This window comes from Panulirus ornatus, chromosome 2 (genome assembly GCF_036320965.1).
Source record: "Panulirus ornatus isolate Po-2019 chromosome 2, ASM3632096v1, whole genome shotgun sequence".
NCBI classification, from domain to species: domain Eukaryota; kingdom Metazoa; phylum Arthropoda; class Malacostraca; order Decapoda; family Palinuridae; genus Panulirus; species Panulirus ornatus.
In genome coordinates, this window is record NC_092225.1 from 54,136,920 (window position 1) to 54,160,481 (window position 23,562).

The 23,562-nt window shown below is 41.5% G+C and overlaps 1 protein-coding gene across 1 annotated transcript in view; it reads right to left on the reverse strand.

Annotated features, from left to right (window-relative positions):
- The window catches only part of arr (low-density lipoprotein receptor-related protein 6), a 258,989-nt gene that overhangs the window by 79,707 nt on the left and 155,720 nt on the right, over window positions 1-23,562 (reverse strand). Inside the window, exons 16-18 of the mRNA XM_071668200.1 lie at window positions 16,513-16,644; window positions 5,166-5,358; window positions 4,587-4,924 (exon numbers count right to left, since the gene is read on the reverse strand). Of these exons, the coding sequence (XP_071524301.1) occupies window positions 4,587-4,924; window positions 5,166-5,358; window positions 16,513-16,644 (663 nt within the window). The remainder of the gene's footprint in view (window positions 1-4,586; window positions 4,925-5,165; window positions 5,359-16,512; window positions 16,645-23,562) is intronic.

Sequence of the window (23,562 nt, forward strand, 5' to 3'; positions counted from 1 at the left end):
GTAGGAAGAGAGGAAAGTGATTGGTTCTCAGTGAATGTAGGTTTGCAGCAGGGGTGTGTGATGTCTCCATGGTTGTTTAATTTGTTTATGGATGGGGTTGTTAGGGAGGTGAATGCAAGAGTTTTGGAAAGAGGGGCAAGTATGAAGTCTGTTGGGGATGAGAGAGCTTGGGAAGTGAGTCAGTTGTTGTTCACTGATGATACAGCGCTGGTGGCTGATTCATGTGAGAAACTGCAGAAGCTGGTGACTGAGTTTGGTAAAGTGTCTGAAAGAAGAAAGTTAAGAGTAAATGTGAATAAGAGCAAGGTTATTAGGTACAGTAGGGTTGAGGGTCAAGTCAATTGGGAGGTGAGTTTGAATGGAGAAAAACTGGAGGAAGTGAAGTGTTTTAGATATCTGGGAGTGGATCTGGCAGCGGATGGAACCATGGAAGCGGAAGTGGATCATAGGGTGGGGGAGGGGGCGAAAATTCTGGGAGCCTTGAAGAATGTGTGGAAGTCGAGAACATTATCTCGGACAGCAAAAATGGGTATGTTTGAAGGAATAGTGGTTCCAACAATGTTGTATGGTTGCGAGGCGTGGGCTATGGATAGAGTTGTGCGCAGGAGGATGGATGTGCTGGAAATGAGATGTTTGAGGACAATGTGTGGTGTGAGGTGGTTTGATCGAGTAAGTAACGTAAGGGTAAGAGAGATGTGTGGAAATAAAAAGAGCGTGGTTGAGAGAGCAGAAGAGGGTGTTTTGAAATGGTTTGGGCACATGGAGAGAATGAGTGAGGAAAGATTGACCAAGAGGATATATGTGTCGGAGGTGGAGGGAACGAGGAGAAGAGGGAGACCAAATTGGAGGTGGAAAGATGGAGTGAAAAAGATTTTGTGTGATCGGGGCCTGAACATGCAGGAGGGTGAAAGGAGGGCAAGGAATAGAGTGAATTGGAGCGATGTGGAATACCGGGGTTGACGTGCTGTCAGTGGATTGTATCAAGGCATGTGAAGCGTCTGGGGTAAACCATGGAAAGCTGTGTAGGTATGTATATTTGCGTGTGTGGACGTATGTATATACATGTGTATGGGGGTGGGTTGGGCCATTTCTTTCGTCTGTTTCCTTGCGCTACCTCGCAAACGCGGGAGACAGCGACAAAGCAAAAAAAAAAGAAAAAAAAAAAAATCTCTGATGCCCATTCACTCGGGGAATTCTCTCAAGGAGGTGACCAAGGAAAAAGAGTCTCCATATCTGAACTCCAATGCCACTTCTTAGCCTTTAAAAGGCCACTGGCGGGGGGAACTTTAGCACAGCATTTTTATAGGCTCCTACCTAATCCCACTGACTACTACCTAATGTGCCTACTTCAATGTTCCTGCCTTATGTTCAAACCTACTGGCTCTACCTAATGCTCCTACCTACTGTTTCTACAAACTACTTCTACCTAATGCTCCCATCTAATGTTCCTACCTGCTACATCTATCTACTGCTTTCACCAAAGAGTTGATATTAATGGTCAAGCCTCAGAATGGTTCAACTAACAAGTTCTCTTTCTCATATGTGTTAATGATATTCATAATGGGCAGCACTGTAAGATATCAAAATTCTGTACATGATACAAAGCTGGGAAATAAATCTAAATACAAATTTGAATGTCTACAGCTTCAAACTGACATACAAAGAAATGGACTAGGCCCATGGGTGGTAAATGAATTCTAATATTGATACAAGCCAAGTTTACACAGAAGCAAAAACGAAAAGGCAACCTACAGTATGAATTCTGTTGACATCCAAAGTGTTCACATCACTATGGAACTTGCAAAGTTAAGCCAGCAGGTACTTCAACCTGCCTCAACGCCAAGAAATTCTGTCATGGAAGTACCTTTAACAGGCTCAAGGTTTTTCTCTATGATGGATGTCAAGCTGGGCTACTGCCAAATACCACTAGTAGAGGAAGCACAGCCACTGAAATTTCATCACCCCCTGGGGAAGGTACAAGTTTCTCCATGGTCCCATGCCCTTCATTTCCAAGGGTTATAAGTTCTGACAACAAGGTGACACGGCATATGAGAATGTTGGTAAATGCAGACCGGTGGTCAATAATGTCCTCATCTGGGATTATAGCAAAGCAGAACACCTCCAATGGACCAAAGGATTCTGCTAAAGTGCAGCAATCACAGAATCACCATGAACTAAAACAAATTTGTGTTTGCTAACCAATCTGTTCAATTCTGTGTTTGGATCATCAGCTGACAGAACTAGAGAAGACATGAAGAAGAATAAGGGGATCATAGGCATCCCACTTCCTACCTTAGGTCTTTTTCAGGCCAAGTGAACCAGTTGACAGACTTAACAATGAGCACAGCCTGCATTGGCTCCTGACGAACTCTGTACACTACCCAGCCTTAAGTACAATTTTGTGTGGGACTTCTGAAAAATTAAGGACAGTCCTCCTATAAATAATGGATTAGTATCATATGGTAGCAGTAATGTCATTCTTGCTTCAGTCTCCTTTAATGTCCTCTCCCAACCATTGTGGTGTTGAAGCTCACAAAAGCATTGCCTGCCAAAAAGTATGATAGCCTGCCATCACAAATGCATTGTGAACACTACACAGTCTTCTAACTTATGCTCTAGCCTCCTGCCATCCCAAGTCAGGAAACCTCTGATGTGTAACCCATCCCCATCCAGAACTTTTGAAGATGTCTCCACAGACCTCTTCTCTTACACAAGCAAAGTAACAGATCCATACAGATCAGCTTTCTAGTGGAAGCACTTTCGGAGAAAACTAAAGGGATACCACCACACATAGCTAAAGAGCTACTCTGAATGCAGGTGTTCCAGTCTGCCATCACACTAATGATGGACCTCAGTTTTTGAGCTTATATTTCAGATCCTTCCTCAAGGTGAGGATTGTCAATCATGATATCCAGTAACCACATTACCCACAATCAAATGGGCATGCCGAAGCTTATGTAATTAAAAAAAACTACTGAAAACTACTATTAATTGATGAAGGTTTCACCACCGTCTATGGATATCCACTAAACATACCATCCAAATGTCAGGTCCCCAGCTCAGATTTTACTTGGTCACCCTATGGATAGTAATGCCAACACTTTGTTAATGCCAAAGTGGCAGGATACAGTAGGTGAGCAAGACACTCAACAATTCATCCTCAAGCAAAAAATTAAGTAGGACTATAAATGCTCTATTTGCTCCCTGCCTACTCTCAAAGTTGGTACTGCTGCACATATCCATGACTATGTCTCAAAGTGCTACTACCATGTGAAGCTCCCTAGTGGTCGCTTGTGTTGGTATAACCACTGCTTCTCACAGCCACACCACACAGCAGCCTCTGAGGCCACAGAATACATAAATGTTCCCGAGGTGTCACCAACATCGAAGACAACAGGGAAGACAAAAAATCAGGTATGCTTTTTCCTGCCAACTGATGCATCCCATTAACAATGCATTGGACTTCCCCAAAAGGAGAGATTGGGTGATTATATATCATGCATATTATGTAACAGAAAAGCATTGTGTAAACTATGTCTCCATTAAGGAGTATGTACGAACCTTGTGTACGTATATCACATCTATATGTATACATAGTATGTATGCATCTGCCACATGTGTTATGTCCATAAGCACAAGGTACTACTCTGCTACACTATAAATCTATGCGCTTCTGTGCCTGTAATGGTGTTATTCATCACCTATCCAGTTAGTTTATGGGTGTCTGCTGCCCGCTTCACATTTCCAACTCCGCATAACTGTTTCCACAGTTAAATTTCATTAACCATTGCTTTTCTTGTCTTTTCTTTTCTTTCATACTTGATTGTAGTTTCCCAAGTCAACGAGGTAGCACCAGGAACTGACAAAGAAAGGCTGCATCCACTCACATCCTTTCTCTAGCTGTCATGTGTAATGCACCAAAATCACAGGTCCCTATCCACATCCAGGCCTAATAAATCTTTCCATGGTTTACCCTGAATGCTTCACATGTGGTCTCCTGTTTTATACTTTGACACTACCCATCATCTAACACATTCAACAATACTTCAGTAAACCAAGTCCATGTCCTTTTCACCTCTTCTTTTACCAACACCACTTTCCCATTTGCTTCCTTCATTAATGCTCCCTTTTACTCTAATGTTTTGCTAAAGTTTCACCTCCTTCCCAAACATTCTTTTGTTCTCCCTTAAGTCTGCTGATACTCTCTCACCCTAACTCTCATTTACCCTCCTGTTCAGCCCTAACACCTTTATCTTGACCTGCCACTTCCACTTCTAACTACCAATCACTTACACTCTCAGGTAATCAACTCACCCCATAACTAATCACCCTTTCTTACACGCCCACATCCCACATTCTGCATACCACAAACTTCTCTCACACATGTATGCAATGCTTCCCTAAATACCATGTCTTCAAATATCAATGAACAGTTCTTAAGAATTTAAGTTAACGAACCCAGTTACCTGACCTTTACGTACCTTAACATCTGTTTCCCATTAAAATGCATAAAAACATACACCAATTACCTTGACATTTGTGTAAAATTAACCTACAGCAGTAAAAACCAAATCAAACTGACCCACCTGTGTTCCATCAAGCCTGGTTACATTAATAACATTGTTTCTGGCACAGGACCAAAGCAAGACTCTTGTGAAGGGTTCCACAGCTATATCATAAGGATAAATCTTCTCTAAATTGTTGCTAACAAACACTTGGCCATGTGTCCCATTATGGTGAGCACGACGAAGGGTATGTCCACGACCATCCACCCAATAAACCATTTCATCTACTGGGTCAAAGTCAATAGCACGGATATTGCGCATGTTATGAATGGGCAGTATGAGCGTAGGACACTCATTCACATCCTCAACAAGCCTACTAACTTCAGTCTTCTGGCTGAATAATAAGAATGATGTTGGGGCTGTTGAAAAGAGAAAACGTATCTTACTAAAATATTCTCAAGCACAATGAAAAGATAATGGGAAAATTAATCACTATAACCACTGGAATAGCACAAATGAGCAGCAAGCACTTTTTTCAGTAAGAACAAGAGATAAGACACAAACACATTAATATCTAATCGTGAACATAAAAACAAAATTGTAAAACCTTACAAGCTATGAGCATTATAAATGCAAAAACAAGTCATTCAATCTACATACCTTTACAAGTCTTCCCATCCACATCAAGCCTGTAATGTGTTGGGCAGGAACAAGTAAAGTTCTGGGTTCCATTAGCACCTGGCACGGCAAGACAAAGATGAGAGCAGTTGCCATTGTCCAGTGAACAAGGATTAAAGCCAGACTGTCGAGACGAATGGAACACCAAGATGTCCATAATGAAGTCAAGCTGACCCTGAAAAATCAGTCTATGATCTGTAACAAATCTTGTACAAGATCTAACCATTCAACACAATTTTGTAATCTTTTCTAGTACAGTCACATTTCAATCATCAACACAATATTCTTATTAAACAATTATTACCACTATCTGCTAAAGGTCCACCTATATCATACAAAATATCCCTAAGATAAGTCCTTATTGCAGTTAAAGATAAGATAAAGTTGAAAAATGAACCCAACCTGATATTTGTTGAGACTCATGTCTGCATTGCGATGTACTATTTACACATGGGCTACTGCCAATTTGCAATGTTTAGTTCTAGACCAAATTCACTTAAAAACCATCTAGCCTGAAGAGTTTGGTTAAACAATCCATGGGTGGCAATTTATAAATCAACTGATCACACACACTCAAACCAAACTCAGTTAATGATGAGCCATATCAAATATATAACTGGTAATGAATAATGGTCCCTCTGCATCACTTACTATATTCTCAAATCCATGGCAACACTTTCCACCATAATGGACACACATGGCACCAACTGTTGAGTCATTCTGGATGCACTGTGTTGTCCCACAGAAAAAATTTTTGCCAAACTTTGCAACATCAATTTTATGACACAATATTCAGAGTAGAAGCATGGGCTTAGCAATGGGGTGATGATGAGGTAATGTAAAGTATGAGTAACATGGTGAGCGTTGTGGTTACTAAAGTGTTGACAAAACATAGCCTACATATGTTTTTGAAAGCTTACTGATAATTTTATTCTAGTGTTAGCAAAACATTGTTTTCCGAGTTATCAACCGTGAAAGCAACAGGCCTGTAGCTGGGAAGGCAACTGTATTCCTTAGGAGTAAGCAATATTCCTTGAATAAACAGTGTTTCTGCACGTGAAGTGAATGTGGTGTGCACCACTCCAAAGACGACTTGTCAGTGTATTACTGTATTTTAGCTTAAGTACAATGTCTGTATTATCCTCTTGTTCTCGCACAAGTTGAACTGTGATAAAACTGGCATCCCAAAGTGTCTATAATAAAAATTCTAAGGTTTCTGGTTGCTGATCAGTAAATGTGAGCAAATGTTGAATGGTACATTATATGAAACGTGTACCAAACTTTATTTTACAACTTAATGACAAAATCAAGTTAAACGAATGCATTCTATTTGAAGAATTACTGTACTTTGTGACCTTAGGTATGGCCTCTAAGCATAGAGTTAGTGATGTGAGTTGTGTTACAACAAAGAAGGCAAGGAAAGTGAGTCTTTAGAGCAAAATGTGGACTTTTTATTTGATCGCCTTGCACATGGTGATACAGCAGCATCTGTTATGAGGTATTCTGGTGTTAACAAGTCAACAGTGCAAACCATAAAAAGATGAGGCAGCCTTTTATGCACTATAGATGGATGCATTCTTTGCAGGAATACAAAGGTCAACCACGGAGCATCAGGGGCGATGTACTGCCATCGATCTACATAATATCTTTATTTCTTCTCTGTTCAGTTTTGTACATCTTTCTAAATCTTTTGTAAAATAAACAAGTTTCTGTGGTACAAAAGGCTGATCTTTAATTTTGCGATACTCATAACAAGCCCTAATGTATGACTCTCACAAGTCACTCAGCCTTCAGTATATTACAGCCTGTGTGTGTGTGTGTGTGTGTGTGTGTGTGTGTGTGTGTGTGGGGGGGGGGGGGGGGGGGGGGGGGGGGGGGGATAACACTTAACCATTCTATCAGTATATTTTGCATTCAAAGCTTCAGCTAGGTAATGGAGGAACTATGGAGATAAAGAAGCTGAGACCTTTTCAATGGCCACTTCTAACTTAGGGAAGGATGAAATGTCATGGTCATGAGAGGCTTCCAGAATACACTAGAGATTCTCAACAGGATTGAGATCTGGGCTACTTACCCGGCTAGTCACTAAAGTAGGGCACTTTTCAATCTTTTAACCACTGGGCCACACTTTTGGTGGCATAAGGGGCACTGTCCTGCATAAAAATGAATCAGGTAAGACATCACTTTGTTGTTCCAAATCACTGTACCGATTCATCATGACATTTTTTGGAAGAAATACTAGCTCCCAACATGATGACTGAAACATCCCCAAACCATTAGCAATGCAGAGTGCTTTACAGTCTTATTTGTGTAGTGAAGGAAGTGTAGATCTGAATGCAGTGGCCAGTGCCAGTAAAACTAATCAGACTCAACCACAAAAAACTCCTCTATACTTCTGAGTCCCAAACACTGTACTTTTTACAACAATTAACTCTTCCCCTTCTGCCACACCATCAGAAGTGGCTTCTTGCAAGCACAGTAGCTTTTAAATTCCAAGTTATCAAGGAGGGCCTGCAGCATCCACCTCAACAAGACAAAGCCAAGGAGTTATGATTTTTTCCTTCACTTCTCTCACAGTGAGTGCAGGGTTGGCCTTAACCTGGTTAGAAATTACATTAAGGGTCTGTAAAGACAGTAATTTTGGCCAGTAATGCATCCACCCCATGCTACTTGTACCACTTCAACAATCTCTGTATGCTACAAGAACACACAACTGTCTCGGTCACAATAGACTTTAATTCATACTTTTCTTTGAAAAATTTATCACTTACATTATGTCTCCCTTGGCAGTATCTCTTAAAGGTATATCTAGTGGCCACATTATCAAGACCAGATACAGTGAGCAGAGTAAAAGAATGGCTAAGTGTTGCACGCACACACACACACACACACAAAGAAATCCTCCCCTCATGACTCCCAGAAGCCCACTGTCACATGTGCTGAGTTACCAAGTGTCTCCACATTGCTGCCAGACACACAACTGAACATATCACATTCCAGGAGACCCAGGAAAGCATGTGAAAAGGTTTAAGTAGAAAGCACAGTCGTCAACCCTATTGCACCTCCATTTTCTGCAGACTGAATATTTCATAAAAATTCAAGAGCTTGTAAAAATGCAAGGATTATACTTTGTACACTAAACAGTGACTTTTCATTCAAATGCTTGACTGTGGACTGGATTTTTCCTGTGGCTGACTTGGGGTTCAATTTCATAACCAATTAATTTGCTTCTCAAGACACTGACTGGGTTTCCAATAGAATAACAACTGCTGGTAAATGCTGCTTAAGTATATGGGTTTTCAATGTTAAGGGTTCATAAACTATGACTGGAAAAAACTGCTAAATCTGTGTCAATCACAATGTCAGTGCAAAACAACCTCACAAAGTGCAACTGACATGTATATGAACTTAAAATAATTAGACAAAATTATAACTAAAAAAAAAAACTTTCCTGTTGGATGGGGTAATGATAGAAATGGAATGAAGGAAAGCAATTTTGAATAATCTTTTTTTTTTTTTTCTTTTGTCGCTGTCTCCCACGTTTGCGAGGTAGCGCAAGGAAACAGACAAAAGAAATGGCCCAACCCACCCCCATACACATGTATATGCATACGTCCACACACGCAAATATACATACCTACACAGCTTTCCATGGTTTACCCCAGACACTTCACATGCCCTGATTCAATCCACTGACAGCACGTCAACCCCGGTATACCACATCGATCCAATTCACTCTATTCCTTGCCCTCCTTTCACCCTCCTGCATGTTCAGGCCCCGATCACACAAAATCTTTTTCACTCAATCTTTCCACCTCCAATTTGGTCTCCCACTTCTCCTCGTTCCCTCCACCTCCGACACATATATCCTCTTGGTCAATCTTTCCTCACTCATTCTCTCCATGTGCCCAAACCATTTCAAAACACCCTCTTCTGCTCTCTCAACCACGCTCTTTTTATTTCCACACATCTCTCTTACCCTTACATTACTTACTCGATCAAACCACCTCACACAACACATTGTCCTCAAACATCTCATTTCCAGCACATCCATCCTCCTGCGCACAACTCTATCCACAGCCCACACCTCGCAACCATACAACATTGGTGGAACCACTATTCCTTCAAACATACCCATTTTTGCTTTCCGAGATAATGTTCTCGACTTCCACACATTCTTCAAGGCTCCCAGAATTTTCGCCCCCTCCCCCACCCTATGATCCACTTCCGCTTCCATGGTTCCATCCGCTGCCAGATCCACTCCCAGATATCTAAAACACTTTACTTCCTCCAGTTTTTCTCCATTCAAACTTACCTCCCAATTGACTTGACCCTCAACCCTACTGTACCTAATAACCTTGCTCTTATTCACATTTACTCTTAACTTTCTTCTTTCACACACTTTACCAAACTCAGTCACCAGCTTCTGCAGTTTCTCACATGAATCAGCCACCAGCGCTGTAACATCAGCGAACAACTGACTCACTTCCCAAGCTCTCTCATCCCCAACAGACTTCATACTTGCCACTCTTTCCAAAACTCTTGCATTTACCTCCCTAACAACCCCATCCATAAACAAATTAAACAACCATGGAGACATCACACACCCCTGCCGCAAACCTACATTCACTGAGAACCAATCACTTTCCTCTCTTCCTACACGTACACATGCCTTACATCCTCGATAATATGTACACACGTATATATGTATATGTCAGTGTGTGTATATATATGTTGATATGTAAATGTATGTATGTATGCATATGGCATTTATATGTGCATATATGTGTGTGTGTGTGTGTGTGTGTGTGTGTGTGTGTGTGTGTGTGTGTGTGTGTGTGTGTGTGTAGGAAGAGAGGAAAGTCACTGGTTCTCAGTGAATGTAGGTTTGCGGCAAGGGTGTGTGATGTCTCCATGGTTGTTTAATTTGTTTATGGATGGGGTTGTTAGGGAGGTGAATGCAAGAGTTTTGGAAAGAGGGGCAAGTATGCTGTCTGTTGTGGATGAGAGAGCTTGGGAAGTGAGTCAGTTGTTGTTCGCTGATGATACAGAGGTGGTGGCTCATTCATGTGAGAAACTGCAGAAGCTGGTGACTGAGTTTGGTAAAGTGCGTGAAAGAGGAAAATTAAGAGTAAATGTGAATAAGAGCAAGGTTATTATTAGGTACAGTAGGGTTGAGGGTCAAGTCAACTAGGAGGTAAGTTTGAATGGAGAAAAACTGGAGGAAGTAGAGTGTTTTAGATATCTGGGAGTGGATCTGGCAGCGGATGGAACCACTGAAGCGGAAGTGAATCATAGGGTGGGGGAGGGGGCGAAAATCCTGGGAGCCTTGAAGAATGTTTGGAAGTTGAAAACATTATCTCGGAAAGCAAAAATGTGTATGTTTGAAGGAATAGTGGTTCCAACAATGTTGTATGGTTGCGAGGCATGGGCTATGGATGGAGTTGTGCGCAGAAGGGTGGATGTACTGGAAATGAGATGTTTGAGGACAATATGTGGTGTGACGTGGTTTGATCGAGTAAGTAACGTAAGGGTAAGAGAGATGTGTGGAAATAAAAAGAGTGTGGTTGAGAGAGCAGAAGAGGGTGTTTTGAAATGGTTTGGGCACATGGAGAGAATGAGTGAGGAAAGATTGACCAAGAGGATATATGTGTCGGAGGTGGAGGGAACGAGAAGTGGGAGACCAAATTGGAGGTGGAAAGATGGAGTGAAAAAGATTTTGAGTGACCGGGGCCTGAACATGCACGAGGGTGAAAGGCGGGCAAGGAATAGAGTGAATTGGATCGATGTGGTATACCGGGGTCGATGTGCTGTCAATGGATTGAATCAGGGCATGTGAAGCGTCTGGGGTAAACCATGGAAAGTTCTGTGGGGCCTGGATGTGGAAAGGGAGCTGTGGTTTCGGACATTATTACATGACACCTAGAGACTGAGTGTGAACGAATGGGGCCTTTGTTGTCCTTTCCTAGCGCTACCTCGCACACATGAGGGGGTTGTTATTTCATATGTGACAGGGTGGCAATGGGAATGAATAAAGGCAGACAGTATGAATTTTTTTTTTTTTTTTTTTTTTTTTAATACTTTGTCGCTGTCTCCCGCGTTTGCGAGGTAGCGCAAGGAAACAGACGAAAGAAATGGCCCAACCCCCCCCATATACATGTATATACATACGTCGACACACGCAAATATACATACCTACACAGCTTTCCATGGTTACCCCAGACGCTTCACATGCCTTGATTCAATCCACTGACAGCACGTCAGCCCCGGTATACCACATCGCTCCAATTCACTCTGTTCCTTGCCCTCCTTTCACCCTCCTGCATGTTCAGGCCCCGATCACACAAAATCTTTTTCACTCCATCTTTCCACCTCCAATTTGGTCTCCCTCTTCTCCTTGTTCCCTCCACCTCCGACACATATATCCTCTTGGTCAATCTTTCCTCACTCATCCTCTCCATGTGCCCAAACCACTTCAAAACACCCTCTTCTGCTCTCTCAACCACGCTCTTTTTATTTCCACACATCTCTCTTACCCTTACGTTACTCACTCGATCAAACCACCTCACACCACACATTGTCCTCAAACATCTCATTTCCAGCACATCCATCCTTCTGCGCACAACTCTATCCATAGCCCACGCCTCACAACCATACAACATTGTTGGAACCACTATTCCTTCAAACATACCCACTTTTGCTTTCCGAGATAATGTTCTCGACTTCCACACATTCTTCAAGGCCCCCAGAATTTTCGCCCCCTCCCCCACCCTATGATCCACTTCCGCTTCCATGGTTCCATCCGCTGCCAGATCCACTCCCAGATATCTAAAACACTTAACTTCCTCCAGTTTTTCTCCATTCAAACTCACCTCCTAATTGACTTGACCCTCAACCCTACTGTACCTAATAACCTTGCTCTTATTCACATTTACTCTTAACTTTCTTCTTCCACACACTTTACCAAACTCAGTCACCAGTTTCTGCAGTTTCTCACATGAATCAGCCACCAGCGCTGTGCCATCAGCGAACAACAACTGACTCACTTCCCAAGCTCTCTCATCCCCAACAGACTTCATACTTGCCCCTCTTTCCAAAACTCTTGCATTCACCTCCCTAACAACCCCATCCATAAACAAATTAAACAACCATGGAGACATCACACACCCCTGCCGCAAACCTACATTCACTGAGAACCAATCACTTTCCTCTCTTCCTACACGTACACATGCCTTACATCCTCGATAAAAACTTTTCACTGCTTCCAACAACTTTCCTCCCACACCATATATTCTTAATACCTTCCACAGAGCATCTCTATCAACTCTATCATATGCCTTCTCCACATCCATAAATGCTACATACAAATCCATTTGCTTTTCTAAGTATTTCTCACATACATTTTTCAAAGCAAACACCTGATCCACACATCCTCTACCACTTCTGAAACCACACTGCTCTTCCCCAATCTGATGCTCTGTACATGCCTTCACCCTCTCAATCAATACCCTCCCATATAATTTACCAGGAATACTCAACAAACTTATACCTCTGTAATTTGAGCACTCACTCTTATCCCCTTTGCCTTTGTACAATGGCACTATGCATGCATGAAGTATGAATTATGTACATGTGTATATATGTATATGTCTGTGTTTGTATATATATGTGTACATTGAGATGTATAGGTATGTATATTTGCATGTGTGGACATGTATGTATATACATGTGTATGGGGGTGGGTTGGGCCATTTCTTTCGTCTGTTTCCTTGCGCTACCTCGCAAACGCGGGAGACAGCAACAAAGCAAAATAATAAAAAAAAATAATGAACTCAGTCTCTCCTGGTACTTCCTCACACAAGTCTCCTTCCCAAGCTCACTTACTCTAACCACTCTCTTCATCCCCAACATTCTCTCTTCTTTTCTGAAAACCTCTACAAATCTTCACCTTCGCCTCCACAAGATAATGATCAGACATCCCTCCAGTTGCACCTCTCAGCACATTAACATCCAAAAGTCTCTCTTTCATGTGCCTATCAAATGACACGTAATCCAATAACGCTCTCTGGCCATCTCTCCTACTTACATATGTATACTTATGTATATCTCTCTTTTTAAACCAGGTATTCCCAATCACCAGTCCTTTTTCAGCACATAAATCTACAAGCTCTTCACCATTTCCATTCACAACACTGAACACCCCATGTATACTAATTATTCCCTCAACAGCCACATTACTCACCTTTGCATTCAAATCACACATCACTATAACCAGGTCTCGTGCATCAAAACCACTAACACACTCATTCAGCTGTTCCCAAAACACTTGCCTATCATGATCTTTCTTCTCATGCCCAGGTGCATATGCACCAATAATCACCCATCTCTCTCCATCAACTTTCAGTTTTACCCATATCAATCTAGAGTTTACTTTGTCACACTCTATCACATACTCCCACCACTCCTGTTTCAGGAGTAGTGCTACTCCTTCCCTTGCTCTCATCCTCTCACTAACCCCTGACTTTACTCCCAAGACATTCCCAAACCACTCATCCCCTTTACCCTTGAGCTTCGTTTCACTCAGAGCCAAAACATCCAGGTTCCTTTCCTCAAACACACTACCTATCTCTCCTTTTTTCTCATCTTGGTTACATCCACACACATTTAGACACCCCAATCTGAGCCTTCGAGGAGGATGAGCACTCCCTGCGTGACTCCTTCTTCTGTTTCCTCTTTTAGAAAGTTAAAATACAAGGAGGGGAGGGTTTCTAGCCCCCCGCTCCTGTCCCCTTTAGCAGCCTACGACACATGAGGAAGGCGAAGGCAAAGGGGACAAAGGTGAGTGCTCAAATTACAGAGGTATAAGTTTGTTGAGTATTCCTGGTAAATTATATGGGAGGGTATTGATTGAGAGGGTTAAGGCATGTACAGAGCATCAGATTGGGGAAGAGCAGTGTGGTTTCAGAAGTGGTAGAGGATGTGTGGATCAGGTGTTTCCTTTGAAGAATGTATGTGAGAAATACTTAGAAAAGCAAATGGATTTGTATGTAGCATTGTACAATGGCACTATGCACGCATTCCGCCAATCCTCAGGCACCTCGCCGTGAGTCATACATACATTAAATAACCTTACCAACCAGTCAACAATACAGTCACCCCCTTTTTTAATAAATTCCACTGCAATACCATCCAAACCTGCTGCCTTGCCGGCTTTCATCTTCCGCAAAGCTTTTACTACCTCTTCTCTGTTTACCAAATCATTTTCCCTAACCCTCTCACTTTGCACACCACCTTGACCAAAACACCCTATATCTGCCACTCTATCATCAAACACATTCAACAAACCTTCAAAATACTCACTCCATCTCCTTCTCACATCACCACTACTTGTTATCACCTCCCCATTTGCGCCCTTCACTGAAGTTCCCATTTGCTCCCTTGTCTTATGCACTTTATTTACCTCCTTCCAGAACATCTTTGAAGAATGTATGTGAGAAATACTTAGAAAAGCAAATGGATTTGTATGTTGCATTTATGGATCTGGAAAAGGCATATGATAGAGTTGATAGAGATGCTCTGTGGAAGGTATTAAGAATATATGGTGTGGGAGGCAAGTTGTTAGAAGCAGTGAAAAGTTTTTATCGAGGATGTAAGTCATGTGTACGTGTAGAAAGAGAGGAAAGTGATTGGTTCTCAGTGAATGTAGGTTTAGGGCAGCGGTGTGTGAAGTCTCCATGGTTGTTTAATTTGTATATGGATGGGGTTGTTTGGGAGGTGAATGCAAGAGTTTTGGAAAGGGGCAAGTATGCGGTCTGTTATGGATGCGAGAGCTTGGGAAGTGAGTCAGTTGTTGTTCGCTGATGATACAGCACCGGTGGCTGATTCATGTGGGAAACTGCAGAAGCTGGTGACTGAGCATGGTAAAGTGTGTGAAAGAAGAAAGTTAAGAGTAAATGTGAATAAGAGCAAGGTTATTAGGTACAGTAGGGTTGAGGGTCAAGTCAACTGGGAGGTAAGTTTGAATGGAGAAAAACTGGAGGAAGTGAAGTGTTTTAGATATCTGGGAGCGGATCTGGCAGCGGATGGAACCATGGAAGCGGAAGTGAATCATAGGGTGGGGGAGGGGGGCGAAAATTCTGGGAGCCTTGAAAAATGTGTGGAAGTCGAGAACATTATCTTGGAAAGCAAAAATGGGTATGTTTGAAGGAATAGGGGTTCCAACAACGTTGTATGGTTGTGAGGCGTGGGCTACAGATAGAGTTGTGCGCAGGAGGGTGGATGTGCTGGAAATGAGATGTTTGAGGACAATATGTGGTGTGAGGTGGTTTGATCGGGTAAGTAATAATAGGGTAAGAGAGATGTGTGGTAATAAAAATAGTGTGGTTGAGAGAGCAGAAGAGGGTGTTTTGAAATGGTTTGGGCACATGGAGAGAATGAGTGAGGAAAGATTGACCAAGAGGATATATGTGTCAGAGGTGGAGGGAACGAGGAGAAGTGGGAGACCAAATTGGAGGTAGAAAGATGGAGTGAAAAAGATTTTGAGTGATCGGGGCCTGAACATGCAAGAGGGTGAAAGGAATAGAGTGAATTGGAACTATGTGGTATACCGGGGTCAACGTGCTGTCAATGGATTGAACCAGGGCATGTGAAGTGTCTGGGTAAACCATGGAAAGTTCTGTGGGGCCTGGATGTGGAAAGGGAGCTGTGGTTTCGGTGCATTATTACATGACAGATAGAGACTGAGTGTGAACAAATGTGGCCTTTGTTGTCTTTTCCTAGCATGACCTCGCACACATGAGGGGGGAGGGGGTTGTTATTTCATGTGTGGCAAGGTGGTGATGGGAATGAATAAAGGCAGGCAGTATGAATTACGTACATGTGTATATATGTATATGTCTGTGTGTATGTATATATATATATGTATATGTTGAGATGTATGGGTATGTATATTTGGGTGTGTGGACGTGTATGTATATACATGTGTATGTGGGTGGGTTGGGACATTCTTTCGTCTGTTTCCTTGCACTACCTCGCTAACACGGGAGACAGCGACAAAGTAAAATTAATAAATAAATATATGTGTATATGAGTAGACAGGCCATTCTTCATCTGTTTCCTGGTGCTAACTCACTGATGCAGGAAACGGCGATTATGTATAATAAAAAATTACTTTTTCAAAAATGTCATCCAATTCTAAAAACAAAAAACTGCTGGGACATTCCATCAAACACAAAATCATTGCTATATCCCATCCTTATATCATTTCTTGATATCTAATTCATACTTTGTGAGGATCATAAATTCATTAAATTGTGCACGTTACTAATACCTGTATTCTCGTTCTGTTTTCTCCTCCACTCTTGTTGGCACGCTCAATAGTACCAGTCTTCCAATCAGCCCAATAAACATAATCCTCATACAGCGTCAGACCATATGGCTGGGGCAAATTTCTGACAATTACCTGAAATGTTATGAGAAATGTAAATTAAAACTTGTAACTACATGGTAGATCCCATTAAAATCTCTGATGATATAATGATACTCTGCAATACCATAGCTGAATTTCATGCTGTTCGCCTGTATCCATAAAAAACTTTAGTTAGTAGACACTTTACATATTTAGTACACACTTTAATCATATTATGGTTAGAGATACTCATTTTTGTGACCTCAACATTAGTAATCAGAGATATGACATCTGTAAAAAGCAGATCGTGCATTTTCATTTCTCGTTGGTTTGCTCATATTCAGTACTTGGTTGTACGCCCATGAGCATAAATCTGTTCTCTTTTTTCTGCCAGGTCAATGTTCTCTTTTCTGAGTATATAGTACAGTCATATTCCAATATATGCTTTTCCCATTGTTCAATATCAATATTGAAATTTCATGACCACATATTCCAGTACAGATTGAGCCTCTTTAATCCAGCAACCTTGGGACCTGGCCATTGCCGGACCACAGAAAACAACAAAAAACAAAAACTGACCCCTAAGGGAAACCCATGTGAATATATGTCTAACCCCTAGCCTCACCACCTCATTCCATAAACATATTGCTGTGTTATCAAAGGTGGAACAAAGCTTAAAACAGGAAATAATACAATCATTAATGCTTCCAAACAAGGTTTTTATTATTTCATCAAATTACATCAGAAGCACCCCCAGATGGAGACTACGCAATATCTTGGGCATGGGTTTTTCATAGTATACGACGCCATTAAGGGCAGGTTTATCAGCATCATACACTTGTTCTGGGGATAAGTTTACTGCTGTGACTGACTGTGCAAATTCATCAACAAACTTTGATGCAGCTTTGTGATGAGTAGTAAATGTAAAAAACGACCATAGTTTGGTAGTTGGCTTTGCTTGAATCTTGTTACTATTGTTGTTTTATTGTTATCATCAAGGCAGCCAGCTTGTACACTCTCATCCTGTACACATTGTTGTTGGTTGTTTAATAGAAACTGAGTTTTTATCGATTCTTCTAATACAACCTTACACTACAAGCTTTTGTGTCAGCACTACACTTTTCACTGAACACACTATGTACTGAAATTACGTCTCCAGCTAAACTTGTGTAACCGTCCTTGTGAATATTCACATAGTCTAGCTTTAGTTTTCTATGAAAAACTTTGGCCTGCTCAATAAGCATCTCCCCAGAAATGCTTACAGCTTCATTACGCGGGAGCTCAAACCACTCTATGAGTGCACTGTATAATTATGTACTCATGGCACCTTTCAAAGGTTTCCAAAGTTTTAAACTTTCCTGGCTTTCGTTTTCAGCAAAAAACTGAATATAAGAAATTAACAGGACTGCTAATTACCTCAGCTGTAGTGTAAACAGATTTCGGTGCCTTAGCACTGCTAACAGCGCCATCCTGGTGGCAGACCCACAGACTAATGGCGGCAGATTCAAAACGTGCTAGACCATGGGAGTTACTGAACCACAGAGCTCCAGATTAGAGAGGTTCAACCTGTACATGCTTTTCCCAATGAACAATATCAAAATTGAAATTTCAAGACCAAAGTACTTTTGTTTCTGGCTTGTCAACATGACCAAAGTACTTTAATTTCTGGCTTGTCAACATTCCTCAGTATTTCCTGTTTTCTTTCATCTCATGTTGAATTCCTCCATTTTACTGTTAAGTGACATGTATGCTACCATACTGAGTGTTCTATTGGTTGATATGCTTACTGATAATATTTCAAATTTCTTGTGAGATACTTTCACTATATAATGAGCATCAAATCTGTTGCTGATATATATTACTACCTCAACTTGTCAATGTTTTTCATTCATCCATGTTTCATTAAAATATATGATGCTTATGTTAGAAAATGGCATATATTTATTTATTTCATTCATTTTGCTTCGTCGCTGTCTCCCGCGTTAGTGAGGTAGCGCAAAGAAACAGATGAAAGAATGGCCCAACCCACCCACATACACATGTATATACATACATGTCCACACACGCAAATATACATACCTATACATCTCAATGTATACATATATATACACACACAGACATATACATATATACACATGTACATAATTCATACTGTCTGCCTTTATTCATTCCCATCCCCACCTTGCCACACATGGAATAACAACCCCCTCCCCCCTCATGTGTGCGAGGTAGCGCTACGAAAAGACAACAAAGGCCACATTCTCACACAAAGCATACAGAACAACACTCAAACAACAATGATGAAAGGTGGTTATTCAGTTTTATAGCCATGGCAGAGTCACACAATGACCACCTGGAAAACATTATACTCTACAGAGGAATTCCCTAGGAGTAGTTCTTTCTCAAATTCTTTTTAATCTCTTCCTATGTGATCTCTCATTACCTCCAGCAAACAATAAATATGAAGGTCCTTTCATATGCAGACAAACTCACAATCCCATCACAGCACCCAAATACCACAATTGCAACAATAAACATTCAGCACTACTTCACACAACTAGAACAAAGGCTCACCAAAAACATCTCCAAGAATGAACTTTACTGGATTATGTGCTAATTGACAGATGTGCAAAAGGAGAGACTGAAAGTGACAGTAGATCAAAGATCTCGTCATTTCTTGGAGAGGACAGGTGTGAATCTTTGTTGATGTTTAAGGAAAAGAGGAAATGATACATATGTGAAAGAAGTGAAGCATATGAGAGAATCTGAGGGGGGCACCAAAACCACAGCTCCCTTTCCACATCAAGGCCCCACAAAACTTTCCATGGTTTACCCAAGACACTTCACATGCCCTGGTTCAATCCAGTGACAGCACGTCCAGCCCAGTATACCACATTGTTCCAATTCACTCTATTCCTTGCAAGCCTTTCATCCTCCTACATGTTCAGGCCCCGATCACTCAAAATCTTTTTCATTCCATCCTTCCACCTTCAATTTGGTCTCCCACTTCTCCTCATTCCCTCCACCTCTGACACATATATCCTCTTTATCAATCTTTTCTCACTCATTCTCTCCATGTGACGAAACCATTTCAAAACACCCTCTTCTGCTCTCCCAACCACACTCTTTTTATTACCACACATCTCTCTTACCCTTTCATTACTTACTCGATCAAACCACCTCACACCACATATTGTCCTTAAACATCTTATTTCCAACATATCCACCCTCCTCCGCACAACCCTATCTATAGCCCATGCCTTGCAACCATATAACATTGCTGGAACCAATATTCCTTCAAACACACCCATTTTTGCTTTCTAAGATATTTTTCTCACCTTACACAAATTTTTTGTTTCCAGAAATTTCGCCCTCTCCCCAACCCTGTGACTCACTTTCGCTTCCATGGTTCCATCCGCTGCCAAATCCACTCCCAAACATCTAAAACACTTCACTTCCTCCAGTTTTTCTCCAAACAAACTTACCTCCCAATTAACTTGTCCCCCAACCCTACTGTACGTAATAACCTTGCTCTTATTCACATCTACTCTCAGCTTTCTTCTTTCAAACACTTTACCAAACTCCATCACCAGCTTTTGCAGTTTCTCACCCAAATCAGCCACTAATACTCTATCATCAGTGAACAACAACTGACTTCCAAAAACATCTCATCCACAACAGACTGCATATTTGCCCCTCTCTCCAAAACTCTAGCATTCATCTCCCTAACAACCCAATCCATAAACAAACTAAACAACCATGGAGACATCACGCACCTTTGCTGCCAACCGACATTCACTGACAACCAATCACTTTCCTTTCTTCCTACTCGTATACATGCCTTACGTCCTCGATAAAAACTTTTCACTGTTTCTAGCAACTGGCCTCCCACACCATATATTCTTAATACCTTCCACAAAGCATCTCTATCAACTCTATCATAATCCTTCTCGAGATCCATAAATGCTACATACATATCCATTTGTTTTTCTAAGTATTTCTCACATACATTCTTCAGAGCAAACAACTGATCCACACATCCTCTACCACTTCTGAAACCACACTGCTCTTCCCCAATCTGATGCTCTGTACATGCCTTCACCCTCCCATAAAATTTCCCAGGAATACTCAACAAACTTATACCTCTGTAATCTGAGCACTCAACTTTATCCCCTCTCCCTTTGTACAATCCTCAGGCACTTCACCATGAGCCATACATACATTAAATATCTTTACCAACCAGTCAACAACACAGTCACCCACTTTTTTAATAAATTCCACTGCAATACCATCTAAACCCGCCACCTTCCCGGCTTTCATCTTCCGCAAACCTTTCACTACCTCTTCTCTGTTTACCAAATCATCCTCCCTAAGCCTCTCACTTTGCACACCAACTCAACCAAAACACCCTATATCTGCCACTCTATCATCTAACACATTCAACAAACCTTCAAAATACTCACTCCATCTCCTTCTCACATCACCACTACTTGTTATTACCTCCCCATTAGCCCCCTTCACCGATGTTCCCATTTGTTCTCATGCATTACGCATTTTATTCACCTTTCCCAAACATATTTTTATTCTCCTTAAAATTCAATGATACTCTCTCACCCCAAAAAAAATCTCATTTGCTCTTTTTTTCACCTCTTACACCTTTCTCTTGACCTCCTGCCTTTCTTTTATACATCTCCCAGTCATATGCACAATTTCCCTGCAATAGTCCAAATGCCTCTCTCTTATGTTTCACTAATAATCTTACTTCTTCATACCACCACTCACTACCCTTTCTAATTTGCCCACCTCCCACGCTTCTCATGTCACAAGCATCTTTTGCGCAGGCCATCACTGCTTCCCTAAATACATCCCATTCCTCCCCCACTCCCCTGAGGATAGAGGAGAATCCATGAGGATAGAGGAGAATCCCTGGGGATAGAGGAGAAAGAATACTTCACACGCATTCCCCACATGTCATAGAAGGCAACTATAGGGGACGGAAGTGGAGGGCTAGAAGCCCTCCCCTCGTTGTATTTTAACTTTTTAAAAGTGGAAACAGAAGAAGTAGTCACGCAGGGAGTGCTTATCCTCCTCAAAGGCTCAGATTGGGGTGTCTAAATGTAAGTGGATGTAACCAAGATGAGAAAAACAGAGAGATAGGTAATATATTTGAGGAAAGAAACCTGGACGTTTTGGCTCTGAGGGAAACGAAGCTCAAGGGTAAAGGGGAAGAGTGGTTTGGGAATGTTTTGGGAGTAAAGTCAGGGGTTGGTGAGAGGACAAGAGCAAAGGAAGGAGTAGCACTACTCCTCAAACAGGATTGGTGGGAGCATGTGATAGAGTGATAGAAAGCAAACTCTAGATTGATATGGGTTAAACTCAAAGTGGATGGAGAGAGATGGGTGAATAATGGTGCCTATGTACCATGGCATGAGAAGAAAGATCATGAGCGGAAAATGTTTGGGAGCAGCAGAGTGAGTGTGTTAGCAGTTTTGATGAACAAGACCTGGTTATAGTGATGGGTGATTTGAATGCAAAGGTGAGTAATGTGGTAGATGAGGGAATAATTGGTGTACATGGGAATTCAGTGTTGTAAATAGAAATGGTGAAGAGCTTGTAGATTTGTGTGCTGAAAAGAGGACTGGTGATTGGGAATACCTGGTTTAAAAACAGAGATATACATAGGTATACGTATGTAAGTAGGAGAGATGGCCAGAGAGCGTTATTGGATTATGTGCTAACTGATAGGCACGTGAAAGAGTGACTTTTTGATGCTAATGTCTTGAGAGGTGCAACTGGAGGGATGTCTGATCATTATCTTGTGGAAGCGAAGGTGAAGATTTGTAGAGGTTTTCAGAAAAGAAGAGAGAATGTTGGGGTGAAGGGAGTGGTGAGAGTAAGTGAGCTTGGGAAGGAGATGTGTGAGGAAGTACCAGGAGAGAATGAGTACAGAATGGAAAAAGGTGAGAACAAAGGACGTAAGGAAAGTGGGGGAAGAATGGGATGTATTTAGAGAAGCAGTGATGACTTATGCAAAAGATGCTTGTGGCATGAGAAGCGTGGGAGGTGGGAAGATTAGAAAGGGTAGTGAGTGGTGGGATGAAGAAGTAACATTATTAGTGAAAGAGAAGAGAGAGGCATTTGGACGATTTTTGCAGGGAAATAATGCAAATGAGTGGGAGATGTATAAAAGAACGAGGCAGGAGGTCAAGTGAAAGGTGCAAGAGGTGAAAAAGAGAGCACATGAGAGTTGTGGTGAGAAAGTATCATTTAATTTTAAGGAGAAAAAAATTAAAAAGATGTTTTGGAAGGAGGTAAATAGAGTGCATAAGACGAGGGAACAAATGGGAACTTCAATGAAGGGGGCTAATGGGGAGGTGACAACAAGTAGTGGTGATGTGAGATGGAGATAGAGTGAGTATTTTCAAGGGTTGTTGAATGTGTTTGACGATAAAGTGGCAGATATAGGGTGTTTTGGTCGAGGTGGTGTGCAAAGTGAGAGGGTTAGGGAAAATGATTTGATAAACAGGGAAGAGGTAGTAAAAGCTTTGCGGAAGATGAAAGCTGGAAAGGCAGCAGGTTTGGATGGTATTGCAGTGGAATCTATCAAAAAAAGGGGGTGACTGTATTGTTGACTGGTTGGTGAGGTTATTTAATGTATGTATGATTCATGGTGAGGTGCCTGAGGATTGGCAGAATGTTTGCATAGTGCCATTGTACAAAGGCAAAGGGGACAAAGGTGAGTGCTCAAATTACAGATTTATAAGTTTGTTGAGTATTCCTGGGAAACTATATGGGAGGGTATTGATTGAGAGGGTGAAGGCATGTACAGAGCATCAGACTGGGGAAGACCAGTGAGGTTTCAGAAGTGGTAGAGTATAAGTGGATCAGGTGTTTGCTTTGAAGAATGTATGTGGATCAGGTGTTTGCTTTGAAGAATGTATGTGAGAAATACTTAGAAAAGCAATTAAATTT